This window comes from Gracilinanus agilis, chromosome 4 (genome assembly GCF_016433145.1).
Source record: "Gracilinanus agilis isolate LMUSP501 chromosome 4, AgileGrace, whole genome shotgun sequence".
NCBI lineage: Eukaryota > Metazoa > Chordata > Mammalia > Didelphimorphia > Didelphidae > Gracilinanus > Gracilinanus agilis.
The window spans coordinates 482,955,422-482,975,167 of NC_058133.1; the positions used below are offsets into that span (position 1 = coordinate 482,955,422).

A 19,746-nucleotide genomic window follows, 5' to 3' on the forward strand; every position below is an offset into this window, starting at 1 on the left:
AACCTTAAATTCCTTTTGATATCTTTTGCTTGCAGATCACCTTTATTTTGGGGTATATCTGTCCTTCCTCTCTACCCAGTGAACCATCCTTTTGTAACAAAAAAAATTTAAAAGAAAGAGGTGTGGTCAGAAGGGATCAGCAAAACTTACTAATATCAACAGGATATCCCAAAACACGCAGGACTCCACAGCTAAGACCCCCACTTTTGCAGAAGGAGGGAAATACAGTGGGGTTTTTTTCAGGTTTATAATTACACAGTGTTGAATTTCAGGGGTAAGCGGCAGTTTGTTTATTTCCAAGTCTACAATGTTATAGCTATTGAATATATTGTTTCCTGGTTCTGCATACTTCATTATTCATGAGTTCATATGTATCCACCTATTCTTCTCTGAATTCTTCCTAGTCATCATCTCCTACAACGTAGCAATGTCTTACCACTTATTCAAACATTCCCCTATTGAGCATCCACTTTGTTCTTTGCTACCACAGAAAGTGATACTGGAAATATTTTGGTAAATATGGGACATTTATGTCTATTTTTTAAAACTTCTAATATATTCATCAGATTACATATTTTCAAAACTACAAAAATAAAAAATTGGCATTCTAGCCAATTGTAATTTTTTTGAAGTTATACAATAATATTTCTAGTATATCCAAATACTTTATGATCTAGTATAGTGGTTTACAAAGTGGAGTAGGCAAGACTGACCCCTCAAGGAGTGGGAGGAAAATATTCAAACCCCAATTTACATTTATTTTATCTTATTTAAATTAAGATTTACCATAATTTAATAGACATATTGACAGTGGTTCCCTCGTTCACTGTGTTTCTACGACAGTCTTATGTTACATAAGATATTCAATGCATCCTAAGAAAGAACAGCAGTAAACTATATTAGGGATGACAGTGGTGCTTGCCTTCAAATATGATCTATGTGTACTTGGTTAAGTGAGCTAATTGATTAATTTATATAGTTTTAAGGAAACTAACCCTCAGAAAAAAGAGAGAAAATCATCTTTAAATATTTCCAGCAATGAAACCATGGATTGAGTCTGATACTAATAATGTGAGCACAATTGAACATAAGAAAGTGGCAGGAGAGATAATTCCTGTCTTCCTAAGAGTTTGTTTTTAACTACACTGCAAGCTAAAAACAATTACAATTTAACTAGACTGAACAGAGACTCAGTCAAATGTATTCAAAATGATCAAGATAAATGATGAACCGTGCCTTACATGTATATTATTCCTTGAGACAGTTGGCCATTGATAGCATAAAACCTTCATGATAACCAAGACATATAAAAACTCAGCTTTTGTTGCCAAGAATTACTTAAGTATGTCACCAATAAAAACTCCCATGTCTGTACATTTAACCTGATGATAGAATTTTCTAGCCTATTTAAAAATCTTCTGAATAGGGACAACTAGTAGTTCAATGGATAGAATGCTAGACCTGGAAAGAGCAGGTTCTGGGTTGGATACTTCCTAGCTCTGTGAATCTGGGCAAGTCACTTAACCCTAGCTGTCTAGCCCTTACTACTCTTCTCCCTTGAAATTGATATGGTAAGGGTTTGTTTTATTCATCTCCCAAATGAAGACTTCCAAGGGGATTTGAAGACCCCATTGTTTCTTTTGTTAGGAAAAAACATCTTTAATACTTTACATTCCAAATAATTTTCTGGAAGAACTAATTAACATCAGGGAAGAAGTATAGTTACTGCCAAATTTCAACAAAAACTTTTGTGTCACTTCACTGGTGGGTGGGATTGAAGAATGAGTGTCATGATTTAATAAGCATAGCCAACTATATATTTCTTCCATTTGAATCTTTGCATAGCATCAGCGACATACATCACTTATTAAACCAAATATTGAAATAAACCAAAGTTATAATCAGCTGTTTTAAGCAGTGGATCCTGAAGTATTTAATTCAGGATTTTCAAATATAATAAGACCTTTTGATTATATTACTCTCACTAAAATATTATAACAATAATTTAATAAGTAATCATTTGATATTTAGGGACAGCAAAAGGGATTTATTGTTAAATAGTATTTTAGATGCTTATTTCATCTTTATCTTATTTTTATCTCTTTGTTGTATGTATCTTAAACATATGTAGTACATGTAATTTAAGTATTTGGAGTGTGACAACAAATTTAATGATAGAGATGTATAATCAAAAAAGTTTGGTGAACACTGATCTAAAACATAGCTGAGAATTAATAAACAAAAAAGGCTTCTGAACAGTCCAAAAAAAAAAAAAAAGATGCCTAAAGGTCTGTGCACATACAGCAGACTGAGGACATTTAGTATGTGGGCAAATAACCCTATATAACTCAGTAGCCCCTTAGGACCTTATTGTATTACAGCACAATACAGTAATTTATCTTCATAAGAGTGACCCTTAGTTGTCAACTAAGGCCAAATTATGCTCAGTAAATTGTGTTTAAAAGAAGGCAGGGGAGTATGTGATACATTTTAGGAAGACTTCCATCCAACATGGCTAAAATAAAAAATTGTGTTGATTAAGAGGGTAACCCCCATATATCCAGTGCATTCAGCTATCTAGAATGACTCATTTCTCAGGGGTTCAGTATAGCTACGTTTTGGGGTTTTTTTATGCCAGGCAGCCTATAAAATGTGGGAGCATTCTCCGTCTGATTTTCTCAATGGAAAAAATATACTTTCTTGTTGAACAGTAAAATCTACTCAATGAAAGCAGAGGTGCATAAACATTTTAATTATACAGTGTTTCTGAATTTGAGATTCTAAATATTCAAGCGAAAAAATCGGGCCAGTCAGTCAAACTACATGGATACATAAAGAAAATATACTGGGAGAGCCACAGAGGTCATTTCTCTGCTAAACAAATCTGGAGTGTGTGGATGTTTGGGTGTGTGTATAAAACTATCTATGACACACGATTGTGATAGAAGGAGAAAGTTAGATCTATGAGCTCCAGCCAACAGCCCATGTAAAGAAGAGAAGCCAAAGGAAAAAGGATATGGATCCTTCTCTTGAGAAACCAAGCCTCCTTGGAGAAATAGAATGAACACACACTCATTCACTCACACACACTCACACTGACCTCTGTACCTATCGTGAGCAACATGATGAAGAGGGAAGAGTTAGTAGATCAGAAGAGTTTGGGTAATTTTTATCATGTTCTTCAGTACTTAATACTCTTAACTAATTACTTATAAATTGTTGCAACATATTTTGGTTATTTACATGAGAATAAGGGTTATCAATATAAGTCATTTGAAATATAAATATGATTTGCGGAAATAAACTATTACATCATCTCAAAACACATCTCAGATGTCCCCTCTTAATGAATTCCACCATGCCTCATTCGTGTTGGGTCTCTTTAGTACTTTGTAATTTATGCATATGATATTTCTCAGGGTGCACCAGGAAGAGATTGTGTGTGTACAGCTATTTGCGCGTGTCTCCTCATTAGACTTTGTGCTACTTGAAAGCAGGAATCATATTTTCACCTTTCTTTGTACTCATAGCACTTAGCATAATTAATGCCTGGCACATAGTAGGGGCTTAATCAATGTTCCTGACTGACCAACTATTCAAGTAACTTGAAGGTTAAAAATTTTTACTGGTGCCACCATCACTCCAGAACATGCCAAGGCCACTCAAGGTGAATCTGTGATTTTCTTATAAATATAGTCCACCTCTCATCCAGGTGATACCCTTGGTCATTAAGCGTTTATTAAGTACCAACAACCTGCCAGGCACTGGCTAAGCACTGGAGGTACAAAGAGGAAAAAAAAAAAAGAATCTGCTCTCAAAGAAATTATTCCCTCTCTAGTGAAACAATCTAATAAACATGTATTAAGTGCCTACCATTTGCCAGACACTGTACTAAGTGCTAGGGACACAATTAATAAAATTAATGGCAGTTCCTGCCCTCATGTAGTTTGCAATCTAATGAGGAAAGGAATACCAGGGAATGCCCAACACAGGGGCCTCTCGTTCCATGGAGATGAAATCAGGCAGGGCAGGCAGAGTGGAGTGAGCTGAAATGTCCAGTTTCTGCCCTCTTTAAAGGAAGGCATTAGGAGGATTTGGTACTCTGCCCTCCAGCCCTCTAATCAACAATATGGACATATATAATTATGTACAGAAAATACGTATAAAAATAAATATATGGTAGTTAAATACAAAGTAGTTTGGGAGGAGGGCACTAGCAGTTAAGGAGATCAAAAGAGACAAAAGATGCTACTTTAGTGTGTCTTGAAGAAAGCTAGAGATTCTATAAGGTAAAGTTGAAGAAGGAAGGCATTCTAGATGTGAGAGACTGCCACTGAAAAGACAATGAGAGAATAGGGAAATCTCACTGGAATGAATATATATACATACATATATTACACACACATACACACATATACAACAGAAAGAAAAAACCTACAAAATTACTCTCTCAAAATATTTGCTCAGAACATTTTTCCATATTTCCTCCTTATCAAATAGATTTTAATTAATTTTTTCATCACTCCTAATCTCTAGATCTATCATTTTCCTTGTTCTCATCTTTCCAATTTTCCCATAACATGCTATCTTTCCTACCATAAATTCTATTTGTGAAGGCAGCGTTTTTCAAAATTTGGGGTGACAAGATTAGGATATGGTTTTTTTCCTATTCCATTAAGAAAACCATTAGAAAAACAAAGAAAATGAGGGAATAAGCATTGGTAGGAAGGAAACAAAATCACTGCCTTTTCTTTTATTTAGCAGATATAATGGTTTACTTGGAGATTTCTAGAGATTCAACTAAAAATATAATGAAACAATTAATAACTTAGTCAAGTAGCAGAATATAAAGTAAACATATAAAAAAGCATCAGCCTTTCTGCCTATTACCAACAAAATACACCAGGAAAATGGAAAAGAAATTCCATCCAAAATTACTCTCAAATGAATAAAATTGAACTAGACAAAAACATAACAAAATTCATCTGCCGAAATGGAAAGAATTGAGGAACCTCAAGGGAAATAAGTGGTAAAAAAAAAAAAAGAAAAAAGAAAAGAAAAGAAAGAAGTGTAGCAATGCCTTACCTTGCATTATACTATAATGCAATTACCATCAAAACTATTTGGTACTGAATTTTTTAAAAATTAAGTTGATCAATTGAGCAAGTATATTAGAACCAGAAACAATCAGATATTTTAAAATAGTATTCAATCAACCAGTGAATTGGAATGAACTCAACAAAATCTGGTAGAAAGGAATATGGCAGAAATAAAGCTTAAACCTTAAGGCAATATCTCGCACTCTCTACCACAATAAGCTCCAAATGAACACATATCCCAGATCTAAAAAGTCGCATTATAAATATCTTCGAAAAGGAGAGCTATGTCTCTCACAGCTATAGATAATGGGAAAGCTCTTGACTAAACTAGAGATTGAATGATGACTGGAGTTCCCTTTTGGACAGGTTGGTTTCCAGGTAGTGCTGGAATTCAAGATGGAAATGCTCACTAGGCAGTTAGAAATTGGACTGGCTCTCAAGAGAAAGTTCAGGGCTGGATATAAAGCTTGAGTTTTCAATTTGAGGATGATAGTTGAGGCAATAGGAATAGATGAGATTGCCAAGCAAAGGCTTAGAGAAAGAACTGAGGGCTGAAGAATAGAACCTTAAGAGTTAGGGAAGAGAAACCAGCAAACGAGACAGAGGAATGGTCAGAAAGGTACAAGGAAAAATAAAGAGAGCTAGGTATTATAGAAGAAATGACAATTCAGAGTCAATAAAAAAGAGATTAATCAATAGATAATAACTAAGAAAAGGCTATAAATTCAGGATTGTTTTGTTTTTCTAAGTCATTAAAGACTTTTGAAAGAACTTTTTTTTCCTTAGAGTACTTCATAAAACCAGATTATGTGGGGTTGAGAGAAAAGGTGGGAGGAAAATGAAGGAATTCAAAGAGACTACTTTCTAAATAACAGAAGAGAATATAAAGCAGCCAATTTGTGAATTCCTACCCTGCTAAAACTCTGTTGGTATAAATGACCAGTTGCACATCGCTTCCCCATTCTCCATCTACCAACACCGTTATATAAAGCAAGAAAGCTGTCCTGAGCTAATAGTAACCCCTGGTGGCCAGTATAAAGAGCCATCTGACCCAGCATCTCTTCCCCACCACCTCCTTTCTTCTCTCTTTAAAGGAATCTCATATGTGCTTTATACTCTTTTTTTCCTACCTTTCCTCTGCCTTTCAAGTTTCATAACACTGTTAATTTTATCTCAGACAATCTTATTTTTATGAAAATATATATAATCTTATTTTATCTTATTCCTTTTGATGTTTCTTCCAATTCTTATCTAGTTATGGTAAGAAATTTTATTTCTTTTTCTCCCTCTTTCTCTTGTCTCATTTATAGGCCCCAAAATGACCACAATTATATCTAATAAAAGGAAGAATGTTGCTGGTGATCTATCTGTACCCTGAAAAATGAAAGGAATAAAATAAATTTTGAAGTGAAATTATATACCAAAGAAACTACTCATTGAATCAGAAGATCTTAAAGTTGGAATGGACATTAGGGACTATCTAATCCAAACCTTAGCCAAATCTGACTACCAACTACAGTACATCTACCAAATGGCCATCTAGCCTCTGTTTGTGGACCTCCAGTAATAGGGAGCTCACCAACTCCTAAGTTAGCCTGTTTAGTTCTTGGACAGTTCTAAATATTAGGAGGGTTTTCCCTGTGTTGACCAAAGTCTACCTTTCTAGAATCCATCACTCATAGTTCTTCTCTTTAGAGCCAAACAAAACTAATCTAATACTTCTTCCAAGATGCAATCTTTCCGATGCTGAAACCCTATCATATCCTCCAACCCTCAAATTTTACCTAAACTGGACTTAAACAGCCCGGATTTATTTAACTGATCATCCTATGGCATAATTTCAAGCCCCTCCACGTTTCTGATTACTCTTCCCTGAACCTGTTCTAGCTTATCAATAACCTTTCTATAAAATTATAACTACAGCTAAACACAGTGCTCTTGGTCTGTTCCTACCAGATCAAAATTGAACAGATCTATCGCCCCACTTTATACATTGTGCTTCTGTTAAAAAATTACGTTAGCTTTATTGGCTGCCACATAATATTAGTGGTTTATGTTAAACTTTCAGCCCACCAGAATACCTAGTTCTTTTCCCATAAACTGCTTGCCAGCCATGTTTCTCCCTTCCTATACTTATGTAATTCATTTTTTGAATCCATCAAATTATTCCCATCAAATTCAATCCTCTTACCTTCAGCCTATCTTATAGCTGCTTGAGATCTTTTAGAATCCCAAATAATCTCTCCTAGATTTGTGTGATTGATGGATTTTTCTTTTTTTTTTTAATCCTCACCTTCCATCTTGGAATCAATACTGTGTATTGGTTCCAAGGCAGAAGAGTGGTAAGGGTAGGCAATGGGAGTCAAGTGACTTGCCCAGGGTCACACAGCTTGGAAGTGTCTGCAGCCAGATTTGAACCTAGGACCTCCCATCTCTAGGTCTGGTTCTCAATCCACTGAGCTACCCAGCTGCCCCATGATTGATGGATTTTTTAAATGATGCCTTCTCATGACTTCATTTTAATGTTGAATAGAATAGGACTGAAGACAGAGCCCTGCAGCACTTCACTAAAGACCTCCTTTCAGGCTGAGATCAGTCCCTACTGTTAGTTCTCCACTAGTCCTAATTCTCCTAAATATACTATAATCCATCTTGTTCACACAGACAAATATGCAAAGTTTTGCCAAATACCTTGCTGAAACCCCCCACTATGGATAGCTACCCTATGTCAAAGACATTTCCATTAATGATTTATTCCTTTTAATTTTTCATTTCCAAATTCTTTCCCTCTCTTTACCTCATCCCATATCCACTGAGATGGCAAAAATACCCATTATACATATGAAGTCATGCAAAACATATTTCCAAATTAGCTTGGTTATTTTTTAATGCTCCAATTTGCATCCAAAGTTCATCTGTTTTTTCTGGAAGTGGAAAGCATTTTTCATCATGAGCCCTTCAGAGAAATGGCTTGTTCTTCTCTTAGTCTTGTGTAACTTGTTCTTCATGAATCCTTAGTGTCTCACTGTGATTACCTCTTCCCTTTCAAAGTGCCCAAAAACTGGTTTCTTTGTTTTTTATGTATTTTAGAATTACTACTAGGAATCAAAGTCAACTACTTTTGTCTTTTTTTTACATAGTTCATAATTCATAGACCACCACACACAATCAATCCATTTCCTTATAGATATTGGCTCAGTAATCACATCCATTTTTTTCAGTATGCTTACAGATCATTCAAGGTTGGACCAAGTGATTTAAACTGATTGAAGGCAAGTAGGAGCCTTTTACCCTTTTGTCATTTCCCTTTGGTTTCAGTTTCTAGGTAGCTATTTTTGTTCTGTCCTTACCTGTTTGAAAAGAATTCACTTTGGTAGAGAAAACAGAGGCAAAAGAATTGAGTAGTTCTATCTTCCCAGCGCTGTCTATTATCATTGTTCCTTCTCCCCTGAACATCAAATGTATCTTGTCCTTGATTTTCTTCTTGCTCCAACTTGGATTTCTAAAAGGCCCTTTTTGGCTGCTTTTAGAATTTATGGAAAGCCTCAGCTCACACTGGGTTTCCTTCCTGAGGCTATTCTTACCAGGTCTTGCTGTTTTTTCTACCCAGTTTCATTCCCTTGCTTCCAGCTCTTTTCTGTACAATGTAGATAAGAACAAACTAAAGTTTTTGAAAGTGCTGACTTCTCTTCACAGTCTTCTAGCTTTACTTCATTCACCAAAAATTTAGATAAATAAAATACAGTTCATTTCACTGGCCTATTTTTAATTCAACAAACATATTTTAAGCAGCAAAACAATCAATCGATAAGCATTCTTAAATACCTACTCTTTTTCCAGGTACTATACTAAACACTGAGAATTCAAAGACCATTATTGTTTGAGATATTCATCACAAATGGGACAGCAAGGTCAGTGTCTAGAGCAGCAGTCCTGCAGTCAGGAAGATCTGATTTCAAATCCAGCCCCAGACACTTACTAGCTTTGTGAACCTGGGCAAGTCACTTAACCCTGCTTGCCTCAGTTTCCTCATTTGTAAAGTGAGCTGGAGAAGGAAATGGCAAACTTCTCCAGTATCTCTACCAAGAAAACCCTAAATGGGGTCATGAAGAGTTGGACACAATTGAAACAGCTGAACAACAAATATTCATTTCAAATGTATGTTAAATATGCTTAACAAGGCAATATGGGAAGCTAGTTTTCATTAGATTGAAGCAGTATAGTATAGGAGAAATGATACAACTCCGAGTCACTAGTCTTTGAGTTCACTTAAACTTTCCAAGCCTTAGTTTCCTCTTCTCTAAATAAGGGTAATAAAAAGTACTTGGATTTTTTTATCCCAATGAAGATCAAATGAAATAATATATATGTGTATATATATATATGTGTGTGTGTGTGTATATATGTACATATACATATATAAAAACTCTAATGTGGCAAGAATGTCTTCCCTCTTCCTTTCCTATCTCCTCCCTTCCCCCTCCCCCAGTGACTCTGCTGTTCAAATCCTACCCATCTGTTGAGGCTTAGCCCAAATGCCATTTCTTCCATGAAGGGTTATCTGATTTCCTCCATTTGGAAACAATCACTGCCTCTTTGGAGCTCATGTAGATAATTCTTTGTATCCCTTATAGGCACTTATAAATTTCTTCTCAGTAATTTCTAAACTTGACCTTGCCCCCTTCCCACAGTGCCTTGCATGTATTATTACTATATTGGTTGAATTGATTTGTTGAAGGGTCTTTTGGAGCCCTTGGGCAGATTTCTCATCTCTAGTCCTGCATTTAATGCTCTTGGAGCCAAACCACACACACACACACACACACACACACACACACACACACACACACAGCCCAGGCTCCTGGTTTGAGGATTTTGTTTTATTAGATTTTCATAAGACATTTTGGTGAAATGATTTAATAAGCTCAGTTTCTAATGTTATATGTAAAATCACCAGGTGAGGGTAGATAGCCCAGACTCTGAACTTAAAACAAAATAATGCATCATTTCAATTAGATACACCATTTTAAATCACTTGATCGAAAGGTTAGGTACATCATTTCAACAATTATTAAGAACTTGTATGCAGAGGACCTTCTATTACAGTAGACACTAACAAAGAGACAAGGTTTAAGGGGGGAAAGGAGCCTCTGCCCTCATGGACAATATAGTCCAGTAGTAATATCTATAACCTGAGCCAAGGGATATACCTAGGTTTAAGGAGTCACTCTCTTCTCCTGAAATACTATTGTTCCCAGCTCTCCACCATCTCTCGTTCAACTCCTTTTTTAAAAGCAGCTAAGGGGCAGCTAGGTAGCACAGTGTTTAGAGAAGCAGTCCTAGAGTCAGGAGGATCTGGGTTCAAATCTAGCCTCAGATACTTCCTAGCTATGTGACCCTGGGCAAGTCACTTAACCCTATTTGCCTAGCCCTTGCCATTATTCTGTCCTAGAATTAATACTAAGTCAGAAGGTAGGAGCTTTGAAAAAAACAGATAGATAGATAGATAGATAGATAGATAGATAGATAGATAGATAGATAGATAGATAAAAATAAATAAATAAATAGAAAGCAGCTAAAAATTCATCTATTTTGGGGAGCTGTCTCTTGTACTCACCTTTTAAATTACTTTCCTCAGTAATTATATCATGGCGTAGCAGAAAGAGCATTGAGCTTAGAATCATCTGATCTGGATTCAAATCCCAGTTTTGCTATTTATTATCTGTAAGACTTTAGGTAAATCTCTGAGCTTTTCTGGGTCTTGCCTATAAAAGGATGGAGATAGTTTCATCTCTTAAGTCTGTGATGCTGTGAGTGTACAAACACTTTATGGGTTTTTGCAATTAGCATTTCATTTCAATTCACTCATTTCATGCATCTCCCTTCTGTCTCTGCAGCTGGATTATAAACTCATTATGGGATTTTCCTCCAAACTATCAAAGGTTCTTAATCCAGGATCCTTAAACTCATTTGGAATAGAACTGGTTTCCTTTGTAATCCCATGTGTTTTATTTCATGCATTTTATTTTTTTTAAACCGTTACCTTCTGTCTTGGAATCAATACTGTGTATTGGCTCCAAGGCAGAAGAGTGGTAAGGGCTAGGCAACAGGGGTCAAGTGACTTGCCCAGGGTCACACAGCTTGGAAGTGTCTGAGGCCGGATTTGAACCTAGTCTCTAGGCCTGGCTCTCAATACACTGAGCTACCCAACTGCCCCCCATTTTATGCATTTTAAAAGCATTTTTCTAAGAGATCTAGACACATTGCCAGACTTCCAAAAGGGTCCAATACACACAGACACACATTCTCTCCACCCCCCCCCCATTCTCTCCCTCCTTCTTTTCCTCACTCTCTCCCTTTCTCTCTCCCTCTTTGGCTCTATTTCTCTCTTTCTTTCTCCCCCCCTTCTTCCTCTCTCCCCCTCCCTCCCTCTCTCTATCTCATTGTCTCTGTGTCTGTCTGTCCGTCTCTCTCCCTCTTTCCTTCCTTCCCTCTCTCCCTCCAGTGGTCTAGTATTTATTCTCTATAGAGAGTTCATCATTCTTAGAAAACTAACTGTACCCGAATAACCAGAAGGTGGCGCTTCAGTGTTCTCTGCAGTAGATGAGTAAGACAGATGGAAAGAGCATTCTGCAAATCTATTTTATTTTACAGAGTAGACCACCTAGTAACCAAGGGAACCCTAATTTTCTGGTAGTTGGTTTATCCTTTTGATTACAGTCAGGAAGCTTAATAAATTCCTTAAAATAGGAGCAGCTAAGCTGCTCAGTTGTTACAAGTGCCAAACCTCGACGCAGGAGGTCCTGGGTTCAAATTTGACCTCAGATATTTTCTAGCTATGTGACCCTGAGAGAGTCACTTGACCCTCATTGCCCAGCCCTTCCTGCTCTTCTTCCTTGGAACCAATGCTTAGTATCCATTCTAAGACAAAAGGTAAAGGCTCTTTAAAAAATGAATAAATAGATTACTAAGGGAGAAGAAGGCTCTACACGCATCACTGTTCTAGTCACTTAAAGATCCTTGTGTGTAAAAAGCACTTTCTTTCCTTTTTTTTCTTTTTCTAAGTAAAAATCTATAAACTCTGCCTTAGAATATATACTAAGTATCAGTTCCAAGGCAGATAAGAAGTAAGGGCTTGACAACTAGGGTTAAGTGACTTGCCCAGGATCCCACAGCTAGGAAGTGAATGAGGTTATATTTGAACCCAGAACCTCACTACCTCTAGACCTGGCTTTCCAACCACTGTGCCATCTAGCTGCCCCCAAGAAGTCCTTTCTAAATAAAGTCTGGCATAAATCTCCTGATTTAGATAGAATTAGAATTTCTGAAAATGAGAAGGCTATGTTCACCACCAAAGTGAAAAATGTTTTGCATTCTTCAAAATGTATTAGGAGGGGCAGCTGGGTAGCTCAGTAGATTGAGAACCAGGCCTAGAGAGGGGAGGTCCTAGGTTCAAATCCGGCCTCAGACACTTCCCAGCTGTGTGACCCTGGACAAGTCACTTGACCCCCATTGCCCACCCTTACCACTCTTCTACCTAGGAGCCAATACAAAGATGTTAAGGGTTTTTAAAAAAAAATAAAAATAAAACAAAACAAAATTAAATTAAATGTATTAGGACCCTTTTTTTTTTCTTCAGACTAAATAAGTCACACTGTATTAGCTTTTCATGGATGCTACTTCCCAGTGTTTTAATCATTTTCATTTTTCTCACCCCTCCAGGGATTCTCCATAGGTTATTGCTCAATAGTGGATCCCTGGAACCTGACCTCTTGTTTTTTTTTAAGTCTCTGACTACTGTTATTTGTGATATCTCATAGTTCATCATAATAAATCCCAAGTGATAATCTTCAAAAATACGGAAGACAGTAGGGGGGTTTGAAGCAACACAATTAAATTTACTGAGAAAAATATGATGTGGTCACCTAGCTTCTGCCCATAAATCCCCCCTTGTTTCCTGACCGTGTTAAAATTTACAATGAAAGGCACCAGGGCATGTGGCTGTGAAGATGTAAGCTTCGGATGTAGGTTTTAATGAAGTTGTTTAAGCATAGGCAAAGAAGGCCAAAGAACCATTTACCCTTTTCTAGAACAGATTTAGAACAAAGATCTCTAATCACACGTGGATAGAAGGACCACAAGTCTTGGGGCAAACTGATGGCTCAAGTGATAGAGCTTCAGACCTGGAATCGGGAGGACCTGAGTTCAAATGTGACCTCAGACACGTCCAAGCTGTGTGACCCTGGACAAGTTATTTAACCCCAATTGCCTAGCCCTTGCCCTTCTGTCTTAAGAGTCGTTACTAAGACAGAAAGTAAGGGTTAAAAAAAAAAGAACACAAATCTTAAAATTGTTTTAACTCTCTTTGCAGTTGACTGGATTGAGTGTCTCCAATGGAAAGGACCAGCTAGTAGTTTTCCATACAAAAGACAACAAAGACCTCATTGTCTGCCTTTTCAGCAAACAGCCAACCAATGAGAGTCGCATTGGTGAACTCGTGGGGGTTCTGGCGAATCATTTCAAGAGGTAAGTTTTGACTTCGTTCCCTAAAGCAAATCAAGAGAGTTGAAGCCTTTAACTGCAATAATCGATAAACTTACATTATGCCATTTTCATTTCGTCCAATAAGTCATTTCCCTAAAAAGAGCCTATTTAATGTAAGAAAGTTCCACTTAGTACACTTTGGTCAACGCTTGGCTTGGTTTGAAGAGTAGGAATTTTTCCCAGATCTTCTCTCCTCCACCATAACCAATGATGAAACATCCCATTTAAGGCAAAATCTCTTTCTTGCTAATCCACATATAATGAAATCCAGCAGAGAGCAAAAATACTTGAGAATTCTACTATCAAAACCCAATCCAGCCATCCCTTCTTCTCCTTTAATCAGCTGGTGTCTCTAAATACAAAATAATTAGAGGATTTCATCTCTGCCTGTTCGTTAAAGACTACAAATTTAGACTAAATTAGTTGACTTTTAAAAAAATTTTTAATAAAAGGAATATAATGTAATATAACTTAAATATCTAAATGGTAAGATAGAGAATGGAAATCAAATTAAGGGAGGGAGAGGCAGGGTCAACAGATTGGCTTGGTGGAATGGCATAGTTAAGATAAACAGTTACATGAAATAGGGGAGCCTTTTGGCAAAGGGCCTTGAACACTAGGTTGAGGAATTTAGTTTTGGTAGAAAAAGCCATAAATAATCATTTCAGAGACTTGAGGCCGAAGATGTGATATGAAGTCTGCATTTAAGAAAAATTGTTTTCTTAAATTTTCTGATATTAAAAGGGAGAAGAAAGTGTTGGTTCTTATAGTCATCCAAGTGTGAGGCGATAACGGCTTAAAGAGGAGCCGTGATCCTGAAAATAGATGGGAGGAAATGATTCTGGGGAAAAAAGACTTTGTGGATGAAAGATTAGATAAAACCTGATGATGAGTATGGGAGGATAAAGGAGATAAGATCCTAGATTGCAAACAGGTTTTTTAATATGAATGAGGATAGTATATGGTAAGGCCTGGGTCAGTGACTTCATTGGTGCAGAGAACCCAGGACATGGAAACTTCTACCAGTTCTGGACAGAACCTTCTCGGTAATTTATAGAGAATTATCTGGAGCACAAAGACTAAGAGATCAAGTGACCAACTTAGGGTCACAAAGCCAGATTATGTCAGAGGTGGGTCTTGAACTCAGCTTTCCTTGACTCCAAGGCCAACTCTATCTACTACACCAGTGATTCTCAAAGTGGGTGCCACCGCCCCCTGGTGGGTGCTGCAGCGATCCAGGGAAGCAGTGATGGCCACAGGTGCATTTATCTTTCCTATTAATTGTTATTAAAATTTTTTAAAAATTAATTTCCAGGGGGCTAAGTAATATTTTTTTCTGGAAAGGAGGTGGTAGGCCAAAAAAGTTTGGGAACCACTGTGCTACACAGTGCTGAAATCTTTTCTCAAAACTCTTGTTTACATCCTGCAGAAAATCAGTATTCAACAGAACAGAACAGAGCTTGCCAGTGCTAGATTAGAGCCTGCTAGCTCTAAATTCTGAATAAGGGTCACCTCCAAAGTGTTGCTAACTATATTCTCCATTTCTCAGACTGCTTATAAAATTTAAATGTTAACTGTAAATTTGTGACTTTGATCTATGCAAGGTAGCATTGTATTTTGGGATTGAGAGGGTAAAGAAAGGGCTGGGGCAAAAAATGAGAGGTCTGGAGAGAAAAGGAAGGAAAACCTCATGGAGACAGCAGATCCTTAGTTATATAAGACTGTTATATAATTTAGATAGCCTAAAAAATCTTACAGTTGTTAGGATGGATGAAGCTATCACCCAGCAGTGTAAAAGAATCTCAGCGTTGCTAGGGAAGAAGCACAGAGGGATTTCATTTTATAGTCATGGAATGTACCCAATTTCTTTTTAATTGCAATAGGCATCAAATATTGATTTCTTTCATCAATTCATTCATTTATCGTGTAGGTGTGGGCAAAATTCAAAGTCTGGCTATGAAGTAAACAGCTCAGCCTTAGGGACACCCTGAAGATCAGGAGGTCTTTATTGTCCTGACTCTCCCTTCTTTGTTTGACAGTCTGGCCAAATCTATGGCTCCTTTTTCAGAAGAATGGCTCTCAAATGCATAAAATAAAAATCTATAGGATTACAAAGGAAATCCATTACATTGAAATATAGTATTCAAAGCAAAGTTCACAGATCCCAGGTTGGGAACCCCTACTCTACGTAGTTGAATGACATATGAGAGTCCATTATCAGAACATCTGAAAAATATTATTTGTGGGCCAGATGTTTAAAATTCATTTAGTCTTATGCAATTGATCCACAAGGATGGATCTAGCAACAACTTTCTTAAGGAGATACATGCCACAATCATCAAAAAGCCTTTCAAAACTAGATCCTATTGGCATCAAAAAATCTAGTACAGCAAACAGTATATGTTAAGTATCATCTTTTATTCTAAAGGGTTAGTTTTATGGATCCCATTCACTTATATAAAAGGGTTAAGAGACTTGATTCTTTCCCACTGTACTATGTACTTTGGTCACTAAATATTATTCTTGAGATATATATTCATCCACAAATCTATCCCTACTTTTTTGTCAGTCATTATCTTTTAAAAATTAAATAAACCTGTCTAAGCAAGGATTTTAGTTTTTATTTTAGTCTGTTGTTTTTTTTTAATTGAGAATTCAGTTTCAGCATGAAGTGACAATTCGTAACCCATCAAACCATTTCTCTTCCCAATATGTACTTTGGAATGGATTCCTTCAGTTGCCATTCCAAAGATTCCATCTGTGCTCCCAACCACTTTTCTGGGCTAAGGAAATTTTATATTAAAACTCAGTCTTTAAAGAAGTAGCTATAAGTGGAGAACTGCTGTGGAATAATGGCTAGAGAGCTGGCCTTAGAGTCAGGAATGTTTAGGTTGAAGACATGCTATAGACACATACCAATTGGGACAGCTAAAGTAGTGAAATGAATAGAACACTAAGTCTGGAGTTAAGAAGACTGAATTCATATCTGGACTCCGTGTGGCCCTGGGGAAGTCGCTTAACCTCTATTTGCCTCAGTTTCCTCAATTATAAAGTGGGGATAATAATAGCACCTACCTCTCAGAGTTGTTGTCAGGGTCAAATGAGATAATAATTGCAAAGTGCATAGCACAATGCCTGGCACATAGGAGGCACTATATAAAAGTCAGTTATTATTATTCAATCATTAATAATAAAAGTATAATGACATTGTTATTGAATCAGTCATAATGAAATGATGATAATGATGATATCCTCACTGAATTATTCATAATAAAAATTATGATAATATTAGTAATATTATTATTATTCCTTTGCATGTCATTTCACCTCTCAAACCTCACAACAAGTTGCTAAGACTAAAAGCTATAGAATGGTCCCTAAGTGAAATCACAGTTCCAGTCTAAAACTGGGGAGAAGGAAAATTAGATAAGTAGTCCATTTTCTCTTCTTGTTAAATAATATTTCCTGAACTCCTATGAATATTTTATGATGTCCTCATTAGCTTGGATTTTTCAGTAAAAGTTGATTCCAGTGTCATTTGTTTGGAACCAGGTGCACAGTTGCCTAACTCAGTTTTGTTTAGCTCCCCACATAAATGTTTAGAGTGTACTTATAGATGTCGGTGAGTCAGGGCAGTGTGTGATATTAAACTTTAGAATCCAATCCGGTCTAATTTTTTGGCATTCTTATGGGATCAAATATGTTTTACTCCTGAGATTCATAGGATCACAGATTCAGAGCTGGAAATGACATTAGAAGCCATCATATCTAACCCCCTCATTTTACACACAAGCAAGCTGAGGCAGAGTTTGGGTGACTTGCCCAAGTCACACAGCTAGTAAGCATCTAAGGAAGGATTTGAACTTCAGTCTTCCTGGCTCCAAGACCAGAACTCTCTTCTCTATACCATCTATCCATATTAATACTTACTGATTGTTTAGCAGAGACAGAGAATAGATAATAATTATAAAATGATTATTAGAATAAGTAAGTAGATTTAAATTTTTAATTTTTTTCATTGACAATATTACTTCTCACCTACCCAAGGTGAATGTTGTATCTAAAGGTACTTGGGTGCTGCTTGTAATGGGCTAAAAGCTGTGGCAAAGTTGTTGCTTTGGTGAGTCCAGGGAAGGGAACCTAAGAATGAGGAGCAAATTTTAACTCTGGGACCCTTAGAGACTTCCTTTCAGATGGGCACAAGTGATACAGAGAGATGGCCATTTTTGTTTTCCAAAGTCTAAACAAAAAGCTCCAAATCTGCCAAGTCTATCCCTTGTCAAATACTTATTTTTCAAAAACATACACACGTGAGCCTCTGTGTGTCCGAGACTAATGAAGATGTTCTCTTTCTGTATGTACATTTGGAATGTAAAGTTAGATGCATGCTGACTCCTTTGGACATGTTTGAAAATTTTTTAATTCATAAATTTTGCATATAAAATGGAAATTACAAAGTCTTCATAGGTTGTCAAGTGAAGTGAAAATGATGTAATCTGATAAGATCCATTTTTTTCCTGCTGATCTCAGAAGTATAAATATTAGTTCCTGGTTACATCTAATGACCTATAGGGGGAACGAGAGAGAGAGAGAGAGAGAGAGAGAGAGAGAGAGAGAGAGGAGAACCATCAAGTCAATTGTATCTGCATATCGACATTAAATGAGGCTTTAATTGGGTTCTGTAAATCAAGTTTTTCCATTTGTCTTCTTTTAACCAATGGAAAATTGAAGACCAAAGAAACAAGACAGTTCCTGTGGACACAAAAATCACTGGGTAGGAGAGTTGAGAGAAGAACTGTTCCCCTCACTCTTTTGTTATTCTTCAGTCGTGTCCAAATTCTTTGTGACTCCACTAGAGGTTTGCCATTTCCTTCTCCAGCTCATCTAACAGATGAGGACACTGAGTAAACCGAGTTAAGTGATTTGCCCAGGGTCACTCAGCTAGTCCAGGTTTGAATTAAGGTCTTTCTGACTCTGGCCAGGAGCTCTATCCATTGCAACACCTAGCTGCCCCTCCCCTCACTCTAGATCAGTGTTTTATCTTTCAGATCATCTTCCCAATGAGAAGAAGGTCATGGTTCATTGGCCAAAGGTGACATAAGGTACAGAGTCAAAATAATTTGATTGGAGACAAACCAAGGGTCACAAACTTAAGGAAATAAGTATGGCAGTTGTAAGGAGAAACGGGGCCTGGAAGTAGACAGAGGAAGTCATGGTGTTGTTTTAGCAGGAAGAACTATAGAGGGATGGGAAAAGGAGTGTGGAATTTAATAAATAAATAAAGGTGTTGCCCTCCCTTTCTATCTCCCTTTCCTGAGAAAGAAGATGCTCAGAAACTGCTATTTCTAGAAACTGCTTTGTCTCAAATAGACAGGCCCCAGTACTATTATGGCACCTCCAAGAGTAAATTCTCTTGGAATTAAGCTCTTTTATACAATATCAGTTGTGTTGAGAAGAGAGGAATGAAGGAGGGAGACAGAGAGAAAGAAATAGAAAGGAGGGGAGAGAGAGAGAGAAGGAGAAAAAGAGAGAGAGAGTGAAGAGAAGAGAAGAGAAGAGAAGAGAAAGACAGAGGAAGAGAAGAGGAAGAGGGAGATGGAGAAAGGAAGGAAGGGGGAGGACAGAGGGAGAGAAAGATCTATTATAAGTGATAGAAAGCAGACAGCCTGCCTTTGTAGCTGCATGACAAAAATACCACAATGAGGAGTTTCTGTTTAAATCCATCGGAACTTTAGACCTGGCCAGTTTCAAAGCTGTCCTGTCCCCAGTTCAGTCTTTTTGGCTTCCTTAAGCCTCTCAGTGGCATGCCTTCATCAACCTTCAGGAGCCTGGTGTCTTTTCCTGTGTTCCCTCCTTTGCTTAGTCAAAAACAGAAAAGATTTGGAAATAGTCCCTTCTACTTGTTGATGGATGGACTGATGACACTTTAACATGCCAGAGAAACTCATCCTCACTCAAATTTTACTTCGGCTGCATTAGGCTTTTTATCTAGAGTTGTGGTATTAAAGGTTTTTTCCTATTCCCTTTTATTCAGGGAACTGGAAATACAAATATCAGCATAACTATTTAGGGGAAATGATTGTAGCCCTGAAGTCACACCGAG

The 19,746-nt window shown here is 37.0% G+C and overlaps 1 protein-coding gene across 1 annotated transcript in view; it reads left to right on the plus strand.

The window, feature by feature from the left end:
* The window catches only part of MYO1D (myosin ID), a 399,069-nt gene that overhangs the window by 271,462 nt on the left and 107,861 nt on the right, over window positions 1-19,746 (plus strand). The window contains exon 22 of the mRNA XM_044675574.1: window positions 13,471-13,625. Coding sequence (XP_044531509.1) covers window positions 13,471-13,625 — 155 coding nt within the window. The remainder of the gene's footprint in view (window positions 1-13,470; window positions 13,626-19,746) is intronic.